Below are 18669 nucleotides of genomic sequence, written 5' to 3' on the forward strand. Positions count from 1 at the left end.
TCAAACCAACACATCCTGAACAAAACCTGTCCTTTTCCTCTTCGTGTCTGCTCTTTGCCTTATGTTCCCTCTCTGGTTGAGCAGCACCATTATTCACCCAGCTGAACAAGCTGGGCATTTGAGAATCATCTTTAATTCTACCACCTTACTTACTTTTCTCCGCCCTATTTAATGACTTACTTCTGAAACACCTGAAATCCATTTCTTCTCTCTCATCCTCATTCCAACGATGCTAGTTCAAGCCCTCATCATTTCTTACTTGTACTGCTGACGTTTCAGTTTGCCACTTTTCAGTCCACGTCACCGCCAGAGAGATAGGTCTAAAAACCCAGATTAGTGATAATACCACTCCTCAGTTCAAAATGCTGCACTGGCTCTCCATGGCCTCTGGAGCAAAGTGCAAAGCCCGCCACGGTCTGACCTCTGTCTATCCATGCAACTTCATGTAAGTGGCCCTCCTCTTTCTTGCTCTCTGTACTCCAGTCAGACTGACCAAACTGGCCATGCTATTTCATGCTTTTCCCATTTGAATAATTTGTTCTTTCTGCTTGGAATTTCCTTCCCACTCCTCTCCAACACTTAACTCATCACTTCCCCAGAGACCTAATTCTCCCTGGAATTGATTAATCTATTCTGGGAATCCTCAGTGTACCTAGCACATCTCTGTTACAGCACATACTATCTTGTACTGTAATTATTTGCCTGAATATCTGTCTCCTCAACTGGACATTGAGCTTCTTTCTGAGAGCAGAGACTATTTCATTAGTCTTTGAATCCCTAGTACCTGGCACAGTCCTTGGCCTATAGTAGGGCTCCATAAATATTTATGGAATGAAGGAATGACACATAAGAACGCCCTAGAAATTTCAAATTAAAAAGTATGCTCTGGGGGCCGGCCCCGTGGCCGAGTGTGTAAGTTCTCGCACTCTGCTTTGGCGGCCCAGGGTTTCGCCGGATCAATTCCTGGGCAGGGACATGGCACCGCTCATCAAGCCATGATGAGGCGGCATTCCACATGCCACAACTAGAAGGACCCACAACTAAAAATACACAACTATGTACCAGGGGGCTTTGGGGACAAAAAGGAAAAATAAAATCTTAAAAAAAAAATTAATTGGGAGAAGTGGTCAGGAAAAAGATGTCTAAAAAGACTCTTTAGGGCTGGCAATAACGATAAAAAGGTTGAGGGGCCAGCCTGGTGGTGCAGTGGTTAAGTGTGCACATTCTGCTTCTCGGTGGCCCGGGGTTCACTGGTTTGGATCCTGGGTGCAGACATGGCACTGCTTGGCACGCCATGCTGTGGTAGGCGTCCCACATATAAAGTAGAGGACGATGGGCACAGATGTTAGCTCAGGGCCAGGCTTCCTCAGCAAAAAGAGGAGGACTGGCAGTAGTTAGCTCAGGGCTAATCTTCCTCAAAAAAAGATAAAAAGATAAAAAGGTTGAGAAACACTAGTTTGACCCCATACTGATTTTTTCTTAAGGAATCAGAATAAGGAGAATTAGTTCTAAAATTCAAATATTTGACGGCACTAGGCTGATATGGTACCGCTACAATATAATGGCCTATAATGGAACAATTATGCTTGAAATTCATTGGCCAAGACTCTTCCTTGAATGGCCACTAAGAAAGTTAGCTTCAATAGGCTCCAACTCTTCCATTACTAACTAACCCCTCCCTCTTTCAGGTTGAGTCGTCCTCCCTTTGGATATATTATACATATTCTGTATTTCTCAGAAGCCATTCCATTTCCTAAAAACTTTACATATTTCAGCTGGGATATACTACCTCCTGAGGTTGTATAAAGTAGTGGTTAGAGGTTGGGGATAGAAGTTTGAATCTCTGCTATGCTGCCTGCTTACACTCTCTGAGCATCAGTTTCTGCATTAATAAAATGGGAGTTACAGCACCTCCCCTAAAGGGTTTTTAAGGAGTAAAGGGAAAAAATATATACAGAGAGCCTTGAACAGTAGCTATTTTTAGTACGAAGTTGGGAGGAGAACCCTGCTGTTTTGTTTTTTTTAAAGATTTAATTTTTCTGGGGCTGGCCCAGTGGCGCAGCGATTAAGTTCACACGGTCCGCTTCTCGGTGGCCCGGGGTTCACTGGTTCGGGTCCCGGCTGCAGACATGGCACTGCTTGGCAAAAGCCATGTTGTAGTAGGCATCCCACATATGGGGTAGAGGAAGATGGGTATGGATGTTAGCTCAGGGCCAGTCTTCCTCAGCAAAAAGAGGAGGATTGGCAGTAGTTAGCTCAGGGCTAATCTTCCTCAAAGAGAAAAACGATTTTATTTTTTCTTTTTCTCCCCAAAGCCCCCTGGTACATAATTGTGTATTTTTAGTTGTGGGTCCTTCTAGTTGTGGCATGTGGGATGCCGCCTCACCATGGCTTGACGAGCGGTGCCATGTCTGTGCCCACGATTTGAATTGGCAAAACCCTGGGCCACCGAAGTGGAGCGCAAGAACTTAGCCACTCAGCCACTGGGCCAGCCCTCACTGCTGTGTCATTTTGAAGATTGTGTTTGTGCTTGAGCACATGATTAAACAGTAAAGGGTTTCAGAGAAAAATGTTGTCCTTGGCATGATTGTAGATTCTAGAAAATTAATAAAGTGAGCAAATACTAAAAAATATCTTTGGCTGTGTAAAAAGAACCAATTACAGTCATTTATGTAAACAGCTTAACATTTAAGGCCCAATTATCATGCAGCTCAATAACAATTACATATATTATTAAATATGCATCAGATTAACCCTGTTATAAATTTTATTTGATTACAATAGTAAAGTACTCACTCTATACTCTAAGGAACGGTCTTATAGGTAAATGCTTAATGCATAAGTCTGCTCACTATTTACATTAGTTAAATGGGACACAGCTCCTAAGTTTGTTCTGCATTTGAGGTAAGGCTAGATAGTCCATCCTCGATTGCAACTACATATTTGCCCTGTGACCTGTCAGATAATGTATACCCTCCTTAGTTTTGTATAGTAAGGAAGGTGCTAAAGAAGCGGGTAGCAAAAAAAATCAGTTTAATTGCTCGGTGTTCTGGAAACCTATAGGTTTCCAGGAGATAGTTCTCAATTCAAATAACAAAAAAATTCCATTGCTGAGAACTAGCCAGCCTAGCCTAGAACAACTTCTAAATGAGTCCCAGGGTCATCCTCTAGAGGACTTCTGGAATTAAAATGAAAATTACAATTATAATTCATTTGACTCCCACCATGAACTAGGTACTAGACATATATCATTACATCCTTACAAAACTCTTATGAATTAGGCATTATTTTTATTTTACATATGAGGAGAAAAGAGGTAAATAGATCATAGAAAGATGATCACTTGTCTAAATTCTTGAAGGTAGTAAAGGGTAGAGACAGGATTCAAATTCAAGAAAACTTCAAAGTCCATGCTTTTTCAGTTACATTAAACTGTGCCAGGTTCCTTACAAATCATATTTCCAACATTTATTAGGCACTTATCGGTTGCAAAAGTATTGTCATTTGCCTGTCATCAAACGACAATACTTTAGGAGCTGTTTTGATAGTCAAAAGGTGGACGCTCTGTACTTCAGGCTGAAAAGGATGCAGCTGGGCTGCCTAGCAGGCATTTTAAATTTTTCTGATAAACAGAAGTCACTCAGCACAATACATTCCTAGTTCACGTAATTTTTTGGATTCTACCCAAAGCCTGGTGACTCATGAGACAGATATCCTACACTTTGTGTAGATCAAAAAGAAGTGAGTCAGGTGAAGAAGAGGCAGAAAAGATGGGCAGCAAAGGCCTCGTCATGAAAACTCTGCTTAACGGCCATGGCATTATGAAAATCCTGACACCAGCTAATTCTTCAGTTTTAAATAGTCAGTGGCAGTTTATTAGCTACAGTTGGACAGATCTGATTTTAATTACGGCTGTGCTACTTAGTAACTGAATTACTTTGGGCAAGTGGTTTTACCTCTCTGAGCCTCGTTTTTCCTCATCTGTAAAGTGGGATGCAGCAGGGCCCTTTAGTAGAAATTGCTTTTCCCTTCTGCTCATTTTTGAGACCTTTAGGGCTCTCTTACTTACATAGAAGCACCCCAGACAGGCCACTGTGTGGAGAAATGGCTATATGTAGACCATATATTTCTTCAAGTACATTAGCAGAAGTGCTTCAACCCTTCCTCTGCAGACTGGTCACAGGTGGGGTGGATCAAGTTAAATAAGCAGTCAGGAACCTTCTGGAAGAAAAAGGATTCCCTAACTCCTTTGCTTAGGATGGCCACAAAGGAACAAAGATAGGGGTACAGTAAGGGAGACAGAAAGGAGGAGGGCAATGTTCCTGAATACAAGAGGCAGCAGCAGAGTCTAAGAAGCTGGAACCAATCCTCAGCTGGGCTGTGGGGGAGTCAGCACTTCTGTGAAAGTACCTTGGTGTATGAACTCAAGGAGCTGAGAGCTAAGAGCCGAAACCCTTCAGGCTCAGGCCTTTTGTGGGGTGAAGCCCTTTCTACTGAGTGGGTCACAGGAAAACTCCTGGCCTTGAAGAGCCCCTGTAAATGGCAAAGGGCTCTGCTGCGGACCTCAATCTCTGGCTAATTTACAATGACTGGGTATACCTCAGAATTTAAAGGGGAGGACGTTGCAACCTGCAAGATATAGGTAGACTTTTAGACTTTCTGTTTTTATCTGTTTGTATACCAAACTACAAAGAGCCACCTTGGTTACAGGAAAAATAAGTATTAAATGAGAGAAAGTTGATAAGCACTCAGGACATAGTAGGTAACGGGAAATGGTAAAGAATCATTTCCACAGGGAGGGAGGCTCAGAAACTGCACTTCGGATTCTAACCACAGCAGCTGAGTGGTTGAAGAGGAGCTGTGGGATATTCTGGACTCAGTCAATGGTAGCCACATTACAAAGCCTGACAGTAAGACACAATTTTCCTTGGTGGGTTTCGAGTTCAAAAGTCAGTCTCCTCCTATGGACAGATAATCTTTGACAAAGGAGCCGAGGGCCTACAACGGAGAAAAGAAAGTCTCTTCAACAAATGGTGCTGGGAAAACTGCACGGCCACATGTAAAAGAATGAAAATTGACCATTCTTTTTCACCATTCACAAAAATAAACTCAAAATGGATCAAAGACCTAAAGATTAGGCCTGAAACAATAAGTCTTCTAGAAGAGAACACAGGCAGTACACTCTTTGACATCAGTTTCAAAAGAATCTTTTCGAACACCATAACTCCTCAGACGAGGGAAACAATAGAAAGAAAAAACAAATGGGACTTCATCAGACTAAAGAGCTTCTTCAAGGCAAGGGAAAACAGGATTGAAACAAAAAAACAGCCCACTAAGTGGGAAAAAATATTTACAAGTTACTTATCTGACAAAGGGTTAATCTCCATAATATATAAAGAACTCACACAGCTCAACAACAAAAAATCAAACAACCCAATCAAAAAATGGGCAGGGGACATAAACAGACATTTCTCCACAGAAGATATACGATGGCCAATAGACACATGAAAAGATGCTCATCATCACTAATCATCAGGGAAATGCAAATCAAAACTACACTAAGATATCACCTTACACCCGTTAGAATGACAAAAATATCTAAAACTAATAGCAACGAATGTTGGAGAGGTTGCAGAGAAAAAGGAACCCTCATACACTGCTGGTGGGAATGCAAACTGGTGCAGCCACTAGGGAAAACAGTATGGAGATTCCTCAAAAAACTAAAAATAGAACTACCATACGATCCAGCCATCCCACTACTGGGTATTTATCCAAAGAGCTTGAAGTCAGCAATCCCAAAAGTCCTATGCACCCCAATGTTTATTGCAGCACTGTTTACAATAGCCAAGACGTGGAAGCAACCTAAGTGCCCATCAACAGACGAATGGATAAAGAAGATGTGGTACATATATACAATGGAATACTACTCAGCTGCAAAACAGAACAAAATCATTCCATTTGCAATAACATGGATGGACCTTGAGAGAATTATGTTAAGTGAAATAAGCCAGCGAGAGAAAGATAATCTGTGTATGACTCCACTCATATGAGGAATTTAAAACTATGGACCAAGAACAGTTTAGTGGATACCAGGGGAAAGGTGGGGTGGGGGGTGGGCACAAAGGGTGAAGTGGTGCACCTACAACATGACTGACAAACATTAATGTACAATTGAAATTTCACAAGATTGTAACCTATCAATAACTCAATAAAAAAAAAATAAAAAACTACACTAAGATATCACCTTACACCTGTTAGAATGGCAAAAATATCCAAAACCAAGAGTGACAAATGTTGGAGAGGTTGTGGAGAAAAAGGAACCCTCATACACTGTTGGTGGGAGTGCAAACTGGTGCAGCCACTACGGAAAACAGTATGGAGATTTCTCAAAAAGTTAAAAATAGAAATACCTTATGACCCAGCCATCCCACTACTGGATATCTATCCTAAGAACCTGAAATCAGCAATTCCAAAAGTCCCATGCACCCCTATGTTCATTGCAGCATTATTTACAATAGCCAAGATGTGGAACCAACCTAAGTGCCCATCAACTGATGATTGGATAAAGAAGATACGGTGTGTATACATATATACATACACATACACATACACACATACACACACACACACACACACACACACAATGGAATACTACTCAGCCATAAAAAAGGACAAAATCGTCCCATTCACAACAACATGGATGGACCTTGAGGGAATTATGTTAAATGAAATAAGCCAGACAAAGAAAGACGAACTCTGTATGACTCCACTCATAGGTGGAAGTTAACATACAGACAAGGAGATCTGATCCGTGGTTACCAGGTGAAGGGGGGGTGGGGTGGGGGGAGGGCACAAAGGGTGAAATGGTGTACCCACAACATAATTAACAATAATGTACAACTGAAATTTCACAAGGTTGTAAACTATCATAGTCTTAAAAAAAAAAGTCAATCTCCTCAGTTAGTTAAGAATGGAAGGGCTTGGAGAATGTGCCATTAGTCTGTCCTGAAGATCAGTCTTCAAAAGTATTAGTCCAACATGGACTGATCTTGGATATTATTAACATAAATTTCTGCCTTAAAGAGGACAAAACATGTTTTTTCAGGTTCCTTCACAGACATATTTAGTCAGGGGAGCAACAAGGCACTTAGTCATCTCTGCTATGACAGGTTAAACACAGGGTGCACTGGAAGCATGTAAGAGGGCTACTTAACCCAGACTTGGGGGTCAAGAGACACGTTCCCAAGGAGGTATGTCTAAGTTGAAGTGGAGGTACACTGGCAAAGGAAGCTTGGAAATAAGAGAGCGTATAAGGGGAAATAAAAGTATTTCATCTGGCTGGAGAATGAGGTGTAAGACAGGGCAGCAATGACAAAGAAACAGGGAGACGCTAGACCCTGATGGGCCTTCTACAAGGAGTGACCATGTAATTTATTGTACAAACTGAGACACTTCTGAGAGTGAAATGAGACAATATTACTAATTACACGGAGACAACAGCAGTATATCAGACTGTCCCGAGCAAATTGGGACTTATGGTCACCCTACTTGTAAGTCACGTTCAGGTGCTTGGACCTCCAGTGAAAGCACAGATTGGATATCTTCTCTTTTTACCTTATACATTTTGCCTGAGTGACTTCATCCATACCTTTGCCTTTACTTGTTCATTTCACAGATATTCGTCCAGGATGAACTTCTGGGCACTGAGGTTACAAAGAAGAAAAGACACAGTGTCTGTCCTCATGCTCTGTCTAAAGAACACACACATCTGAAGAAATAACTCTAATACAGTTAAACAGTTTTAGCCCTGGCCTCTCCTCTGAGCTCTAAACTCATGTTATTTCCACTCAGACTGCAAAACACATCTGAAACAGAACTTTTAATTTCCTCTCAAAAAGTGTTCTTCCTTCAGCTGGTCTTTCACTTTCCCTTTAGCTGGTCTTACAATTAATGCCATTATCTACTACATTGCTGAAGGTGAAAACCCAGAAAAGCACTGGTTTATCCTTCCTCTCACTGTGCCTTTTAATTTCTCCACATCTATCTTAAGCACAATGACTAAATTGGGGCTTCGAATTCTAAGGAGGGCCTAACATCAATCGAAGAGGCAGGGTAATTTTCAGGTGCTTGAATGCTATGTTTTTAATGAACAGATTCCACTATTATGTGGGATTGTTTTTTCCACAATAGTACAACACTGATGACTCATGTTCAGTTTGTTGACAATTGTGACATCCAGATCTGGATATATGCCCAAGCCAGTCTCGAAAAATTTCAGTTTAGGTGAGAAAGACATGAAGGTATCCTAAGTGTTTGACCCTATCTCCTCCATGTGGAGGTGAGAGTCGCTGTGAAGGTGTAAAGGTGTGTACGTGAAACACCAGTGTTAGTAAACTATCTGCTGAACTGCTGTGTAAAAGGACAATTTTGCTTTAAAGGGCAATTTTAATGTTTCTACCATCTACTCTCCACACAGCTGCCAGCGATCCTTTTAAAACAATCTGGTTACTCCTTTGCTCTCAACCCTTCCATGGTAGTCTATCACATCCCAACAAAAATCCAAAGTCCAACTATGGCTTACCAGATGATACATGATCTGGCTTCTGCCTGTTTCCCAACTTATTTCTCTAATTTGCTCTGCTCCAGCCACACTGGTCTCCTTGCTTCTTCTCCAACATGCCAAGCAAGTCCCTATCTCAGGGCTACTGCAACCGCTGTTTCTCTTCTCCTAGAATAGTTTCCCTCTAGAAGTTCACATACCTGCCTCCCTCATTTAATGATTAGATTTCTGCTTATGTGCTCTTCCATCGAGAGGCCTTCCTTGTCTACTCCATCTAAAAGAGCATCCCCACATCAGTCTTCTCTCTTTATCCTGACTTATTTTTTTCCAGAAAACCTGCCACATTACGGGGCATTATCTATTATTTAGTAACATATTATGTGTATTGCTTATTGTCAATCTTCCCCACTATTATATGAGGCAGAGACTTTGTTTTGTTCACTGCTGAATTCCCAGCACCTAGAACAATGTCTGCTCTTTAAATATTTGTTGAATGAATGAATAGATTTTCAGGATACATCAAATGCAAAACTACTCTGTATTTATTGACACGATGCATAGGAAAATGTCTGGAAGAGCATCTACCAAAATGTTAACTGCTTATTTAACATGGTGGGAGCTGGTTTTCACATTATTTTTGCTCATGCAAATTCTCTGATTTTTTCTTTAGAATTACTCATAGACTAAAAAATAACGAGGCCACACAGGCAGAATGTGAAAATGAATTCTAAAAGACTTTGGGCAAATTTATGAAAGACAGAATTTTAAAAAGACGTAACAGCATAATGGTTAAGATAAACCACAGTTTGAATCACCTTCCCCAAGGCTTTCTGGCAGTAATGATCCCAAGTTATTTATAAACCCAAGTCTAAATATCTTCACCTAGAAAATGTGGATAATAATAGTGCCTACCTCATAAGCTTGTTTTTGAAGATTAAATGAGACCATGTATATAACCTCCTTTGTACAATACCTGGCATGCAATAAATACTCCACAAGTGGTAGCTATGATAATAATTAGTAGTAACAAGAGATGTTGGGACATACCTAGCCCTCAAGATTGACATCAGAGTGGACCACCACATCCTCTCATCATTGCGCCTCAATCTGGGCCTCTGAAGCCCAAACAGGGAATGGTTCTTTCCAAAGAAGGTAATTTCGACGTTCCCGAAGCATCTGAGTAAAACGTCCCCTGTTTACCCTTAAACCATTCAGTCAGTCTGGTTAATCCATGAGCAGCACTGCAAGACCTGGACTGGAGAGGCGGTCACTGCTCGCCGTCCTTGGGCCCAGTCCCTTAGCCTCAAATTTCCTTTGCTGCAACAGGGGTAGGGGTGGGAACGTTAAAAACACAAAAGCAGGACAGTACCAGCCCGCTCCACCTCACCGCCCTCTGGAGGGGATCAAACGGCACCACGCACCGGCAAACCTCTGGCGACCGGCAACGCGCCTCACGGACAAACTGATAACTGCTCGGGCTCAAGTGTCGGGGAAGCTGCTCAGCCCCATCCTCCCGGGCCCCTGGCGGAGGACAGCGACGAGCACGCGACGAGGGCCTGCACGGGGGCCGAGGGGGCGGCGGCGGGCGCGCGACACGCAGCGGGTTCGCGCCTGCGCCGCTCGGGAGCGAGCACGCAAGCCCTTGGGCGCGCGTGCGCGTGGCTGGCGGCTCCGCGGCGCGGAGGAGGGGGACGCGGCGAGGTGAGGCACGAGGCGCCGCAGGGCGGGTGGCGGCGGGCTGCGAGCCCCCCTAGCGGGACAAGGGGGAGCGGGGAGCGCGAGGTGCGCTGGCGGAGAGGGGCGGGCGCTGGGTCCCGGCGGCTGGGGAGACGTGGCGGGCGGCGCTGGCCACGCGGGCTGTGGGGGAGGGCGGCACGGGACCCCTCGTGACCCCTGGGCCCCGCCCCGCGGCGAGTCAGGCCCATCCCGCCCTCTGGGCGGTGCCGCACGCCCACAGCCGCGGTATTCCTGGCTCCGCTGCGCTGGTGACAGCCACTGTGTGTCCTGCCCCTGCCCCATGTTCTCCGTTGAATTTCCAGGTAGGCCTTCTAGAGTAGGTAGGTCAGCTCCGTCTCAGAGCTGAGACTGACTGGGGCTCGGGTAAAATGACTTGCCCAAGATCATTCAGCTAATAGGGAACGAAGTGAGGATTAGAACCTCGTCTGCAAAACTCCGAAGCCTGCACCTGTCTTCTGCACCACGCTGAATGCTGCTCTTCCCACTACCTTCCTTCCTCCTCCCAGTAACTTCTCTGAATTTGGCAAATGTTGATTTGGAGCTAGCACCCATTCTTTCAAGCAAGTTAGTGTCACAGATGTCTCGGGGGAAGAAAGGAGAGGAAGAAAGATTCTGCGTATCGCAATATTGTGCTTATGACATGGAGGGTTTACCGGACTGTTTATCCATCCTTTGCTTGACCATTTCTATTAACCTCTGTTGAAACAGCGCTGCTATTCACTACCTGTAAGGCATTGTGCAAGTAACGTTCTTTGAGAGCATCCTATCCTTCTTTGAAAAAGCAGCGTGTCGCAGAAGGTTATGAGGATTCAAAGAGATAATCCACATACAGTGGTACGACAGTTCCTGGCATGTCAGAAAAGTTCGATAAATGTTGGCCATTATTTTGTTACTAAGGGCGTAATACCCCTTGCCAAACTCATTTTACTTCAAAGACTAACTTTTCCTGGAACTAGAGCAGAGGGGGAACCATCCCACCACAGCCCACCCCAGAAAAGAAAAGACAAGTTCGTTGACAGCCATGTTATATGAGTGTTGCATACACTTAATGATGAATTATTCCCCAACCTAAAAATATCAGGTAATGGAAGTCACTCCGGGAGAACTAAAGATGAATTAAACTTTTGTAGAACTAATGTTTGTGTTTATTGAGTTTTCTGTGTACTTGGTACTTTAAGGCTTACAAATTTGTATTGGATATAGTCCCAGCTTTCATTTAGTCTAAAAATGGGGGAAATTCAGAATTTCAGCAATCAGAAGTAATCCTCGGAAAGTAGAATGTGAAAAATGCCAGAAAAGAGATAGATAAGAAGCTGTGGGAGTATAGAAGAGGAGAAATGTTTTTTTGGCTTAGTGTGAAATATGATTTCATTTCTGCTTTCAAAAAGATACTTTGTACATTGTACATACCTATTATATTTTGTTCAAAGAGTGAACAAATGTATGTTGTAACAGATAGGATTCCTTGGTTTCTAGTAACAGAAACTCATTCATATTGAAGTATTATTGGAAAGAGAAACGAGAAAAAAAACTAAGCAGTTGGGCCACCCTTGGAGATGGGGATTCAGCAGCTGGAGCTCATAGACCAAATTCTTTGACTAGTGAATGACTGAGCGCCAACTGCTTTCTGTCCTTATATGTCTTACTGAAGATTTCAGATTTCTGTAAGAAGAGGTCTGGTTGCCTTAGCTGCTGTGTTGTGGGGGCGGGGGTTGGAGTATTATGATTGGCAACCCCACCAGAACCATATGAAATGTGGGAGAGTCAGTTTCCCAAAGGAAAGAGGGCTAAGGAAAGAAGTGATGCTGGGCGGAGAAAACCAATGGCTGTTTATTAGGGATATGTAGCCTTTATAGAGGGCTTACTATGAGTTAGGCACTATAGTACATTATTTATGTGGATTTTGATATTCTCACAACAACTTTAGGAGGTCGATGCTGTTCTATCATACCAATTTTACAGAGGAGGAAACAGTCTTGTAGGGAATGATATGCTTAGCATTACAAAGCTAGGTTGTGGTAGAGTTGAGTGCGTTGTATCATCTCCTCTTTATCTTGTCCATTTGAATTATTTCCTGATCCATGTGCCACTTTTGTTTGTTCATAGGGGGTCGTCAAGCTTTGGTGTATGCGTTGGCCATTTCTGAAATCTTGAAGGAGCGCTGCATTGAGGAGGATCAAAGCAGCAGTCTTTGCCAATTAGGGCATGGACCGTTTGGGTTCCTTTAGCAGTAAGTACTGTGGAAGCAAGTCCCAGGTGAATATTAGTAGCAAACTGAAACGGAAGTTGATCAAAGAAGAAAAATAAGCACTTTGAAGTTAAAGCTCTGTGAATCTGATTCTAAAGGATTAAGAGTATCAAATCGAAATAAAATGAACCAATATTTATTGATTGCCCACTGAACACATGACACAAACATATTACTCTAGGTCTTATAAGAAAACTAAGCTCAGATGGACCAGGCATAATATGATTAACCTGCAGTTAGGCTTAAAAAAGCAGTTGGATTTTTCATTAGAACCAATAACGTATTTTAGATGCCTTGATAAGAGTCAGTGGTAGAAAAAAGGAAATGCCCCCTCCCCCCTTTTAGATGGAACTTGTGTTCTAAGAGTAAACCACAGTGTAATAATAATGCAGAGAGTGATGGTGTATGTGTGAAATAAATTCAGGCAGCCACAACTATGGAGAAAAAAATATATTGCTTTTTCTCTGATTCTAAAGATAAGACATTTGGCAGAAATAGAAATCTGTTGTTAGGTGTTAGTAGTACCCCAATGGGAAAAATCCGATAGGCACTTTGGGGTGGTGTTTCTTCTTCAGCAATTTCTTAAAAGGGCTTTAATTTATTCTCTCATCACACTCCCTCCATAAAGTTAGGACAGAATGGAGTCTTCAAACACATCTAGTTCAAATCTCTCATTTTACACATAGAGAAAGAACCTAAATGAATTGTCCCAATGCTGGGAATGTAAACTCATATATTTATTTATTTATTTATATTTATAAATAGACATACACACCTGTTTTTTTTTTTTTTTTTTTTTTGAGGAAGATTAGCCCTGAGCTAACATCCACTGCCAATCCGCCTCTTTTTTGCAGAGGAAGCCTGACCTTGCGCTAACATCCATTCCCAACTTCCTCTACTTTATATGTGGAATGCTTGCCACCGCATGACCTGACAAGTGGTGTGTAGGTCCACACCCGGGATCTGAACTGGCAAACCACAGGCCACCGAAGTTTACCATGCGAACTTAACAGCTGCGCCTCCAGGCCGGCCCCCATATTTTTTTTTTCAGTCATTTGCGAGTATATCATGGCCTTTTACCTCTAAGTACTTCAGTGCTTATTTCCTAAGAATAGGAATATTCTATTATATAACCTCAGAAAGTTATCAACTTTAGTAAATTCAACATGGATCAAATACTTTTATCTAACCTACCATCCGTATTCCAGTTTTGTCAGCTGTCTCAATAATCTCTTGGTGGTGGTGTTTTCTTTCTAGTACAGGATACAGTTAGAGGTCAGGTCTTAACATTAAGTTGCTCTTTCCCTTTAGTCTCCTTTAAACTGAAACGTCTCCACAGCCTTTGTCTTGAGTGACATTGACACTTTTGAAGAATATAGGCCCTTTCCCCTTCTTTTTCAAGATAGAGGTTTCTCATTTTGAGTTTGTCTGGTCTCCCTCCACCCCTCATTGGTGATGTTAATTTTGAAAACCCAGTCAAGGTGTCCGTTTGAGTTCTCCACTGGATAATTTCTATTTTTTCCCTTGGATATAATAAGCAACCCATAGGGAGACACTTTCAGGCCATAAAATATCTTACTCCTCATTAAAATTTCTCTCTAGGTTTAGCATCCATTGATGATTTTTGCCTGATCTAGTCTTTAATGGCTGCAAAATGATGATTTTTCCCCCAAATCCAGCACTCTTCACATTTGCTAGTTAGCGTTTAACATTCTACTGTAATCAAGGGACCTCCTGTCTCCCTTATTTGTTAGAAGTATGAACACATGAATTCCTATTTTTTCAATGGTTTATGCTTATTGAACTTAATTATTTCAGTTCTCAGATTGTCCGAGTTTGACCACTGTGGGTCCCTTCAAGCTGGCTCTTACATCTTTGTGACGTATCCCCCATGAGATTTTTGAGCATCTCCTTACTTTTTGGCATCTTACAAGTTCCAGGTGCATCCTGTACCTGCTCTGCCACAGCCCTGGAATCAGCACTTCTCTGAGGAACCCTGGTTCCTTTTGGAGGGAAATGACATTAGAGACCAAGATGTAGTCATTGCTTATTGCTGCTCGTGTGTCGTTGCCTCTTGGCCCTTTTGGCCCACAGAACTAGGAAATATATGTACATATATGCTATATACATACATACCAATATACATACATATTCATATATACATGCATATAGCCATACATATACTTTTTTTTAGAAATTGTGTCTTCACAGTAGTACCTCCAGTTCATCTTCATAGGCTTTTTGTTTGTTTGTTTTCCCCCATTTCTTGTTTGTATGTCCTTTCCTCAGTGCAAACCAGGCTCCCAACATCACATTTACTTATTTGCTCAGTCATCCAGAATTATTTCAGAATTGCTTTGTACATATCACTACATAAAACAGACCTGCTTCAATGAGTTCAGGATTTGTTTGCAAGTCTCCCCTGTATCACCCAAGACTGAAGGTAGATTGTTAAATATTCATAAGTTACCTGGATTGGTTCTTTTTTTTTTTTTTCTTCTTCAGCGTGGTTATAGTATTCTTTTGAAATACGATTGGGTTTATCTGTTCCTTCTGCTTCCAATTTTCCCTTCTCACATTTACTGACTTAATTTTTTTATTTTGTAGAACATAAATGTACTTCCAAAAGTCAAAACCATACCAGAAGATTTATTTGGAGAATTGTCACCCCTTCCTGTATCTCTTCCACTCCATTCCATGCTCCCTCCCCCAGCCCTTTGCAGATGTCCAACTTTATTGTTTTCTAGTTTACGTGTCCTTTATTTCTTTTTGCAAAGATAAGCAAACATATATATATGTTTTTTAAAAATTTTCCTTAATTTCTTACAGGAAAGCCAGCATACTATGTATACTCTTTTGCACTTTGGTCTTTTTCACTTAATAGTAGTTCCTGGAAGTGTTATATTAGTTTATAGAGATTTTCTCATTCTTTTTTATAGTTGCATAGTACTCCATTGTGTGGGTACACCATGGTTCGTTCAACTACATTCCAACGCTTGGACATCTAGGTAGTATTTTGCAATTACAAATAATATTCGAATATGTTCCCATCAGCAATATATGAGACTAGCGATTTCCCCACAGCCTTACTAGGAAAGAAAATTCAAGCTTTTGAATTTTTGCCAGTCTGATGCATGAGAAGTTATATCTCAGTGTAAATTTCTCTCATTATGAGTGAAGTTGAATGTTTTTTTCATATGTTTAAGGGCTAATTTTATATCTTTTTTTCTAATTATCTCTTCATGTCTTTTGCAACAATATTTTTGGTCTTTTTTTCTCTCAATTTTTAAAAGTTCTTTGTATATTAGGGATGTTAGCCCTTTGTCTCTGATATGTTTCCAAATATTTTCTTCCAGTTTATTTGCTTTTTTACTTTGCTTATGGTGTTTTTTGCCAAAAGAGTTTTTTGTTTATTTTGTTTATGCAGTCAATTTATTAGTCCTTTATTGTCTCTGGATTTTCTTTCTTTTTTTTTTTTGAGGAAGATTAGCCCTGAGCTAACTACTGCCAATCCTCTTCTTTTTGCTGAGGAAGACTGGCCCTGTGCTAACATCCATGCCCATCTTCCTCTACTTTATATGTGGGACGCCTACCGCAGCATGGCGTGCCAAGTAGTACCATGTCCAAACCCGGGATCCAAACTGGTGAACCACTGGCCGCCGAGAAGTGGAACGTGTGCAGTTAACCGCTGCGCCGCCAGGCCAGCCCCTGTCTCTGGATTTTGTTTTTTGCGGAAGATTAGCCCTCAGCTAACATCTGCTGCCAGTCCTCCTCTTTTTGCTGACGAAGACTGGCCTTGAGCCAACATTCGTGCCCATCTTCCTCTACTTTATATGTGGGACGCCTACCACAGCATAGCTTGCCAAGCGGTGCCATGTCCGCACCCGGGATCCGAACCAGCGAATCCCAGGTTTCCGAAGCAGAGCCTGAGAACTTAACTGCTGTGCCACCAGGCCGGCCCCCGTCAGCATTGTTTATAATAGTGAAAAATTAGAAACAGTATAAATGCCCACCAGTAGGAAACGTTAGATTAGTTCTCAACCTTATGAGACCTAGTAATTTCTTTTTATTTATTTATCTTTTTTCAGGGGGGAAGATTAGCCCTGAGCTAACATCTGCTGCCAATCCTCCTCTTTTTGCTGAGGAAGACTGGCCCTGAGCCACCATCTGTGCCCGTCTTCCTCCACTTTATATGTGGGATGCCTACTATAGCATGGCTTGCCAATTGGTACCGTGTCCATACATGAGATCCGAAATGGTGAACTCCAGACCACCAAAGTGGAACGTGCAAATTTAACTGCTGCACCACTGGCCAGCCCCTTATATTTTTAAAGCCCCTTTTACTATTTGGAAATGAAATACACAGATAATATAATATATCTACACCCATGATTTAAAAAAATAATAATGCCATAACTATAATACAAAGGACAAATAAAAGCGAAGTAATTTATAATGAAGTAATGCAACTTATGATAAACTAATATGTATTTTCATATGTTTAGACGTGATTACAGTAGAAGACATAATGACTTAAGTAGTCAGATGCTTGCACCCATATGTTGAATCACTGTGCATCTTACAACTACAAATGCAGTGATTCATGTGTGTCGCATTGGTGACTCAGAGAAATTCCACAAGCTTGAACGACTCTTGGTAAAGTTCCGAATGAAACAAGGTGCAATCTCCTCTAGAAGTACGTGCCATTGCCTTCTTGGAAAATTCAATATATATTAAAACTATCAAAAAAACATTTTGTCTTATATGTAATATGGAATTAGGTTCTAGGTCATGTAATTATGAGCAGGTTTTTCACCTACTTGAATGTCTGGTGGGACATTTGAAAGTTGTGCAGGATGCAAGTGAGTTCTTTGTTGTATAAGAATGTCTTGAGTGTTGCAGGGTATCTGGCATTCCTGGTCCCTGCCTGCTAAATGCCAGTAGTGCTCCCGAGTCATTGTGGCAACAAAAAAGCATCTCCTCAGATTTCCAAAATGCCTTCCTAGGGAACAGTTGAAAATCATTAGGTTAGATAATTGATATAATAGAATATTATTCATCCATTAAAAAGAATGAGGAAGATCTATGTATACTGTCAGGAAAGATGTTGACAGTATATGAAGTGAAGTGAAAAAAACAGGCTACAAAACATCATATATACTGTCTTACTTTTGTTAAAACATATATACGTAGATAAACAAAGGCTGGAGATTGAAATGTTAATAGAGGATGACTTATACTTTATACTTTTATTCTCTAAAATTTTTTTTTTTTATTTAAAGGTTGGCACCTGAGCTGACAACTGTTGCCAATCTTCTGGGGGTTTTTTTCCTGCTTTTTCTCCCCAGATACCCCCAGTACATAGTTATATATTTTAGTTGTGGGTCCTTCTAGTTGTGGCAGGTGGGACGCCGCCTCAGCATGGCCTGACGAGCAATGCCATGTCCGCGCCCAGGATCAGAACCAGCGAAACCCTGGGCCGCCACTCGGCCATGGGGCCAGCCCCTAAAATTTTTAGAACTATAAATTGGATTACTTTTACAAAATAATTCTTAAGGGTTTAAAAGCTGTTTTAGTCAGTGGCTGATTTTTTTCCTGAGGAAAGAAAAACAAGCTTTTATCCTTAAATTAAAAAGATAGGAGGAAGAAGATAATTTGGGAAAAATTGGCATCTAGCACTTAATATAAAATAATTTTTGTTCTTCCATGTCAAAATTTAAAATGGGGCAAGTTGGGTAGTTGCTGTTCCATGTATTTATTTTGAAGCTATTGCTAGAAGGATTGTATTTCTTTCCCCTGTCATTTTCCTCCAGGTCTTCATTTAGAAACAAAAAAACAATAATCACCACTTGAAGGAGGGAAAGGTGCCTTGAAGAGTGTTCCTTGGACTTTAGGAAGGAAAATGCTATTACAGAATGTGAGAAATCCTGCCCCAGGCCTAACGGATTAAGTCCCTTCATCTACCTTCGAAGCTTGTGTTTCCTTACACTCCTGCTGTTCATCACAGGAGAACAAGTCTGCTAGGTTGCCCTGGCTCTGGAGAGGCAGAGTTTCGGACAACCAGGAAAACAAATATCTGCATTTTTATGACTTTAGAGAATTTGGATTCTACTCCTTGCCTTAA

The 18669-nt window shown here is 41.5% G+C and overlaps 2 protein-coding genes across 15 annotated transcripts in view; one reads left to right on the top strand and one right to left on the bottom strand.

The window, feature by feature from the left end:
* ACACA (acetyl-CoA carboxylase alpha) overlaps positions 1 to 10121 on the bottom strand; it is a 280736-nt gene extending 270615 nt beyond the window's left edge. For 4 of the 9 annotated variants that reach the window (XM_070562412.1, XM_070562410.1, XM_070562423.1 and 1 more), the window contains exons 1-2: positions 9982 to 10121; positions 9608 to 9877 (exon numbers count right to left, since the gene is read on the bottom strand). In XM_070562412.1, coding sequence (XP_070418513.1) covers positions 9608 to 9645 — 38 coding nt within the window. In that variant the 5' untranslated portion in view covers positions 9646 to 9877; positions 9982 to 10121. Of the gene's footprint in view, positions 1 to 7614; positions 7704 to 9607; positions 9885 to 9981 lie in introns of those variants that run through there. The other 5 variants (XM_070562418.1, XM_070562414.1, XM_070562411.1 and 2 more) reach the window with 4 other exon arrangements.
* Positions 10122 to 10123: 2 nt separating this feature from the next.
* The window catches only part of TADA2A (transcriptional adaptor 2A), a 49597-nt gene continuing 41051 nt past the window's right edge, over positions 10124 to 18669 (top strand). For 2 of the 6 annotated variants that reach the window (XM_070562433.1, XM_070562428.1), the window contains exons 1-2: positions 10124 to 10261; positions 12404 to 12527. Coding sequence is in view for 2 of the 6 variants with exons in the window: in XM_070562428.1 (XP_070418529.1) it covers positions 12503 to 12527 (25 nt within the window). In the remaining 4 variants the exon portion in view is untranslated. Of the gene's footprint in view, positions 10262 to 10469; positions 10600 to 12403; positions 12554 to 18669 lie in introns of those variants that run through there. The other 4 variants (XM_070562431.1, XM_070562434.1, XM_070562429.1 and 1 more) reach the window with 4 other exon arrangements.

Source organism: Equus przewalskii, chromosome 10 (assembly GCF_037783145.1).
Source record: "Equus przewalskii isolate Varuska chromosome 10, EquPr2, whole genome shotgun sequence".
NCBI classification, from domain to species: domain Eukaryota; kingdom Metazoa; phylum Chordata; class Mammalia; order Perissodactyla; family Equidae; genus Equus; species Equus przewalskii.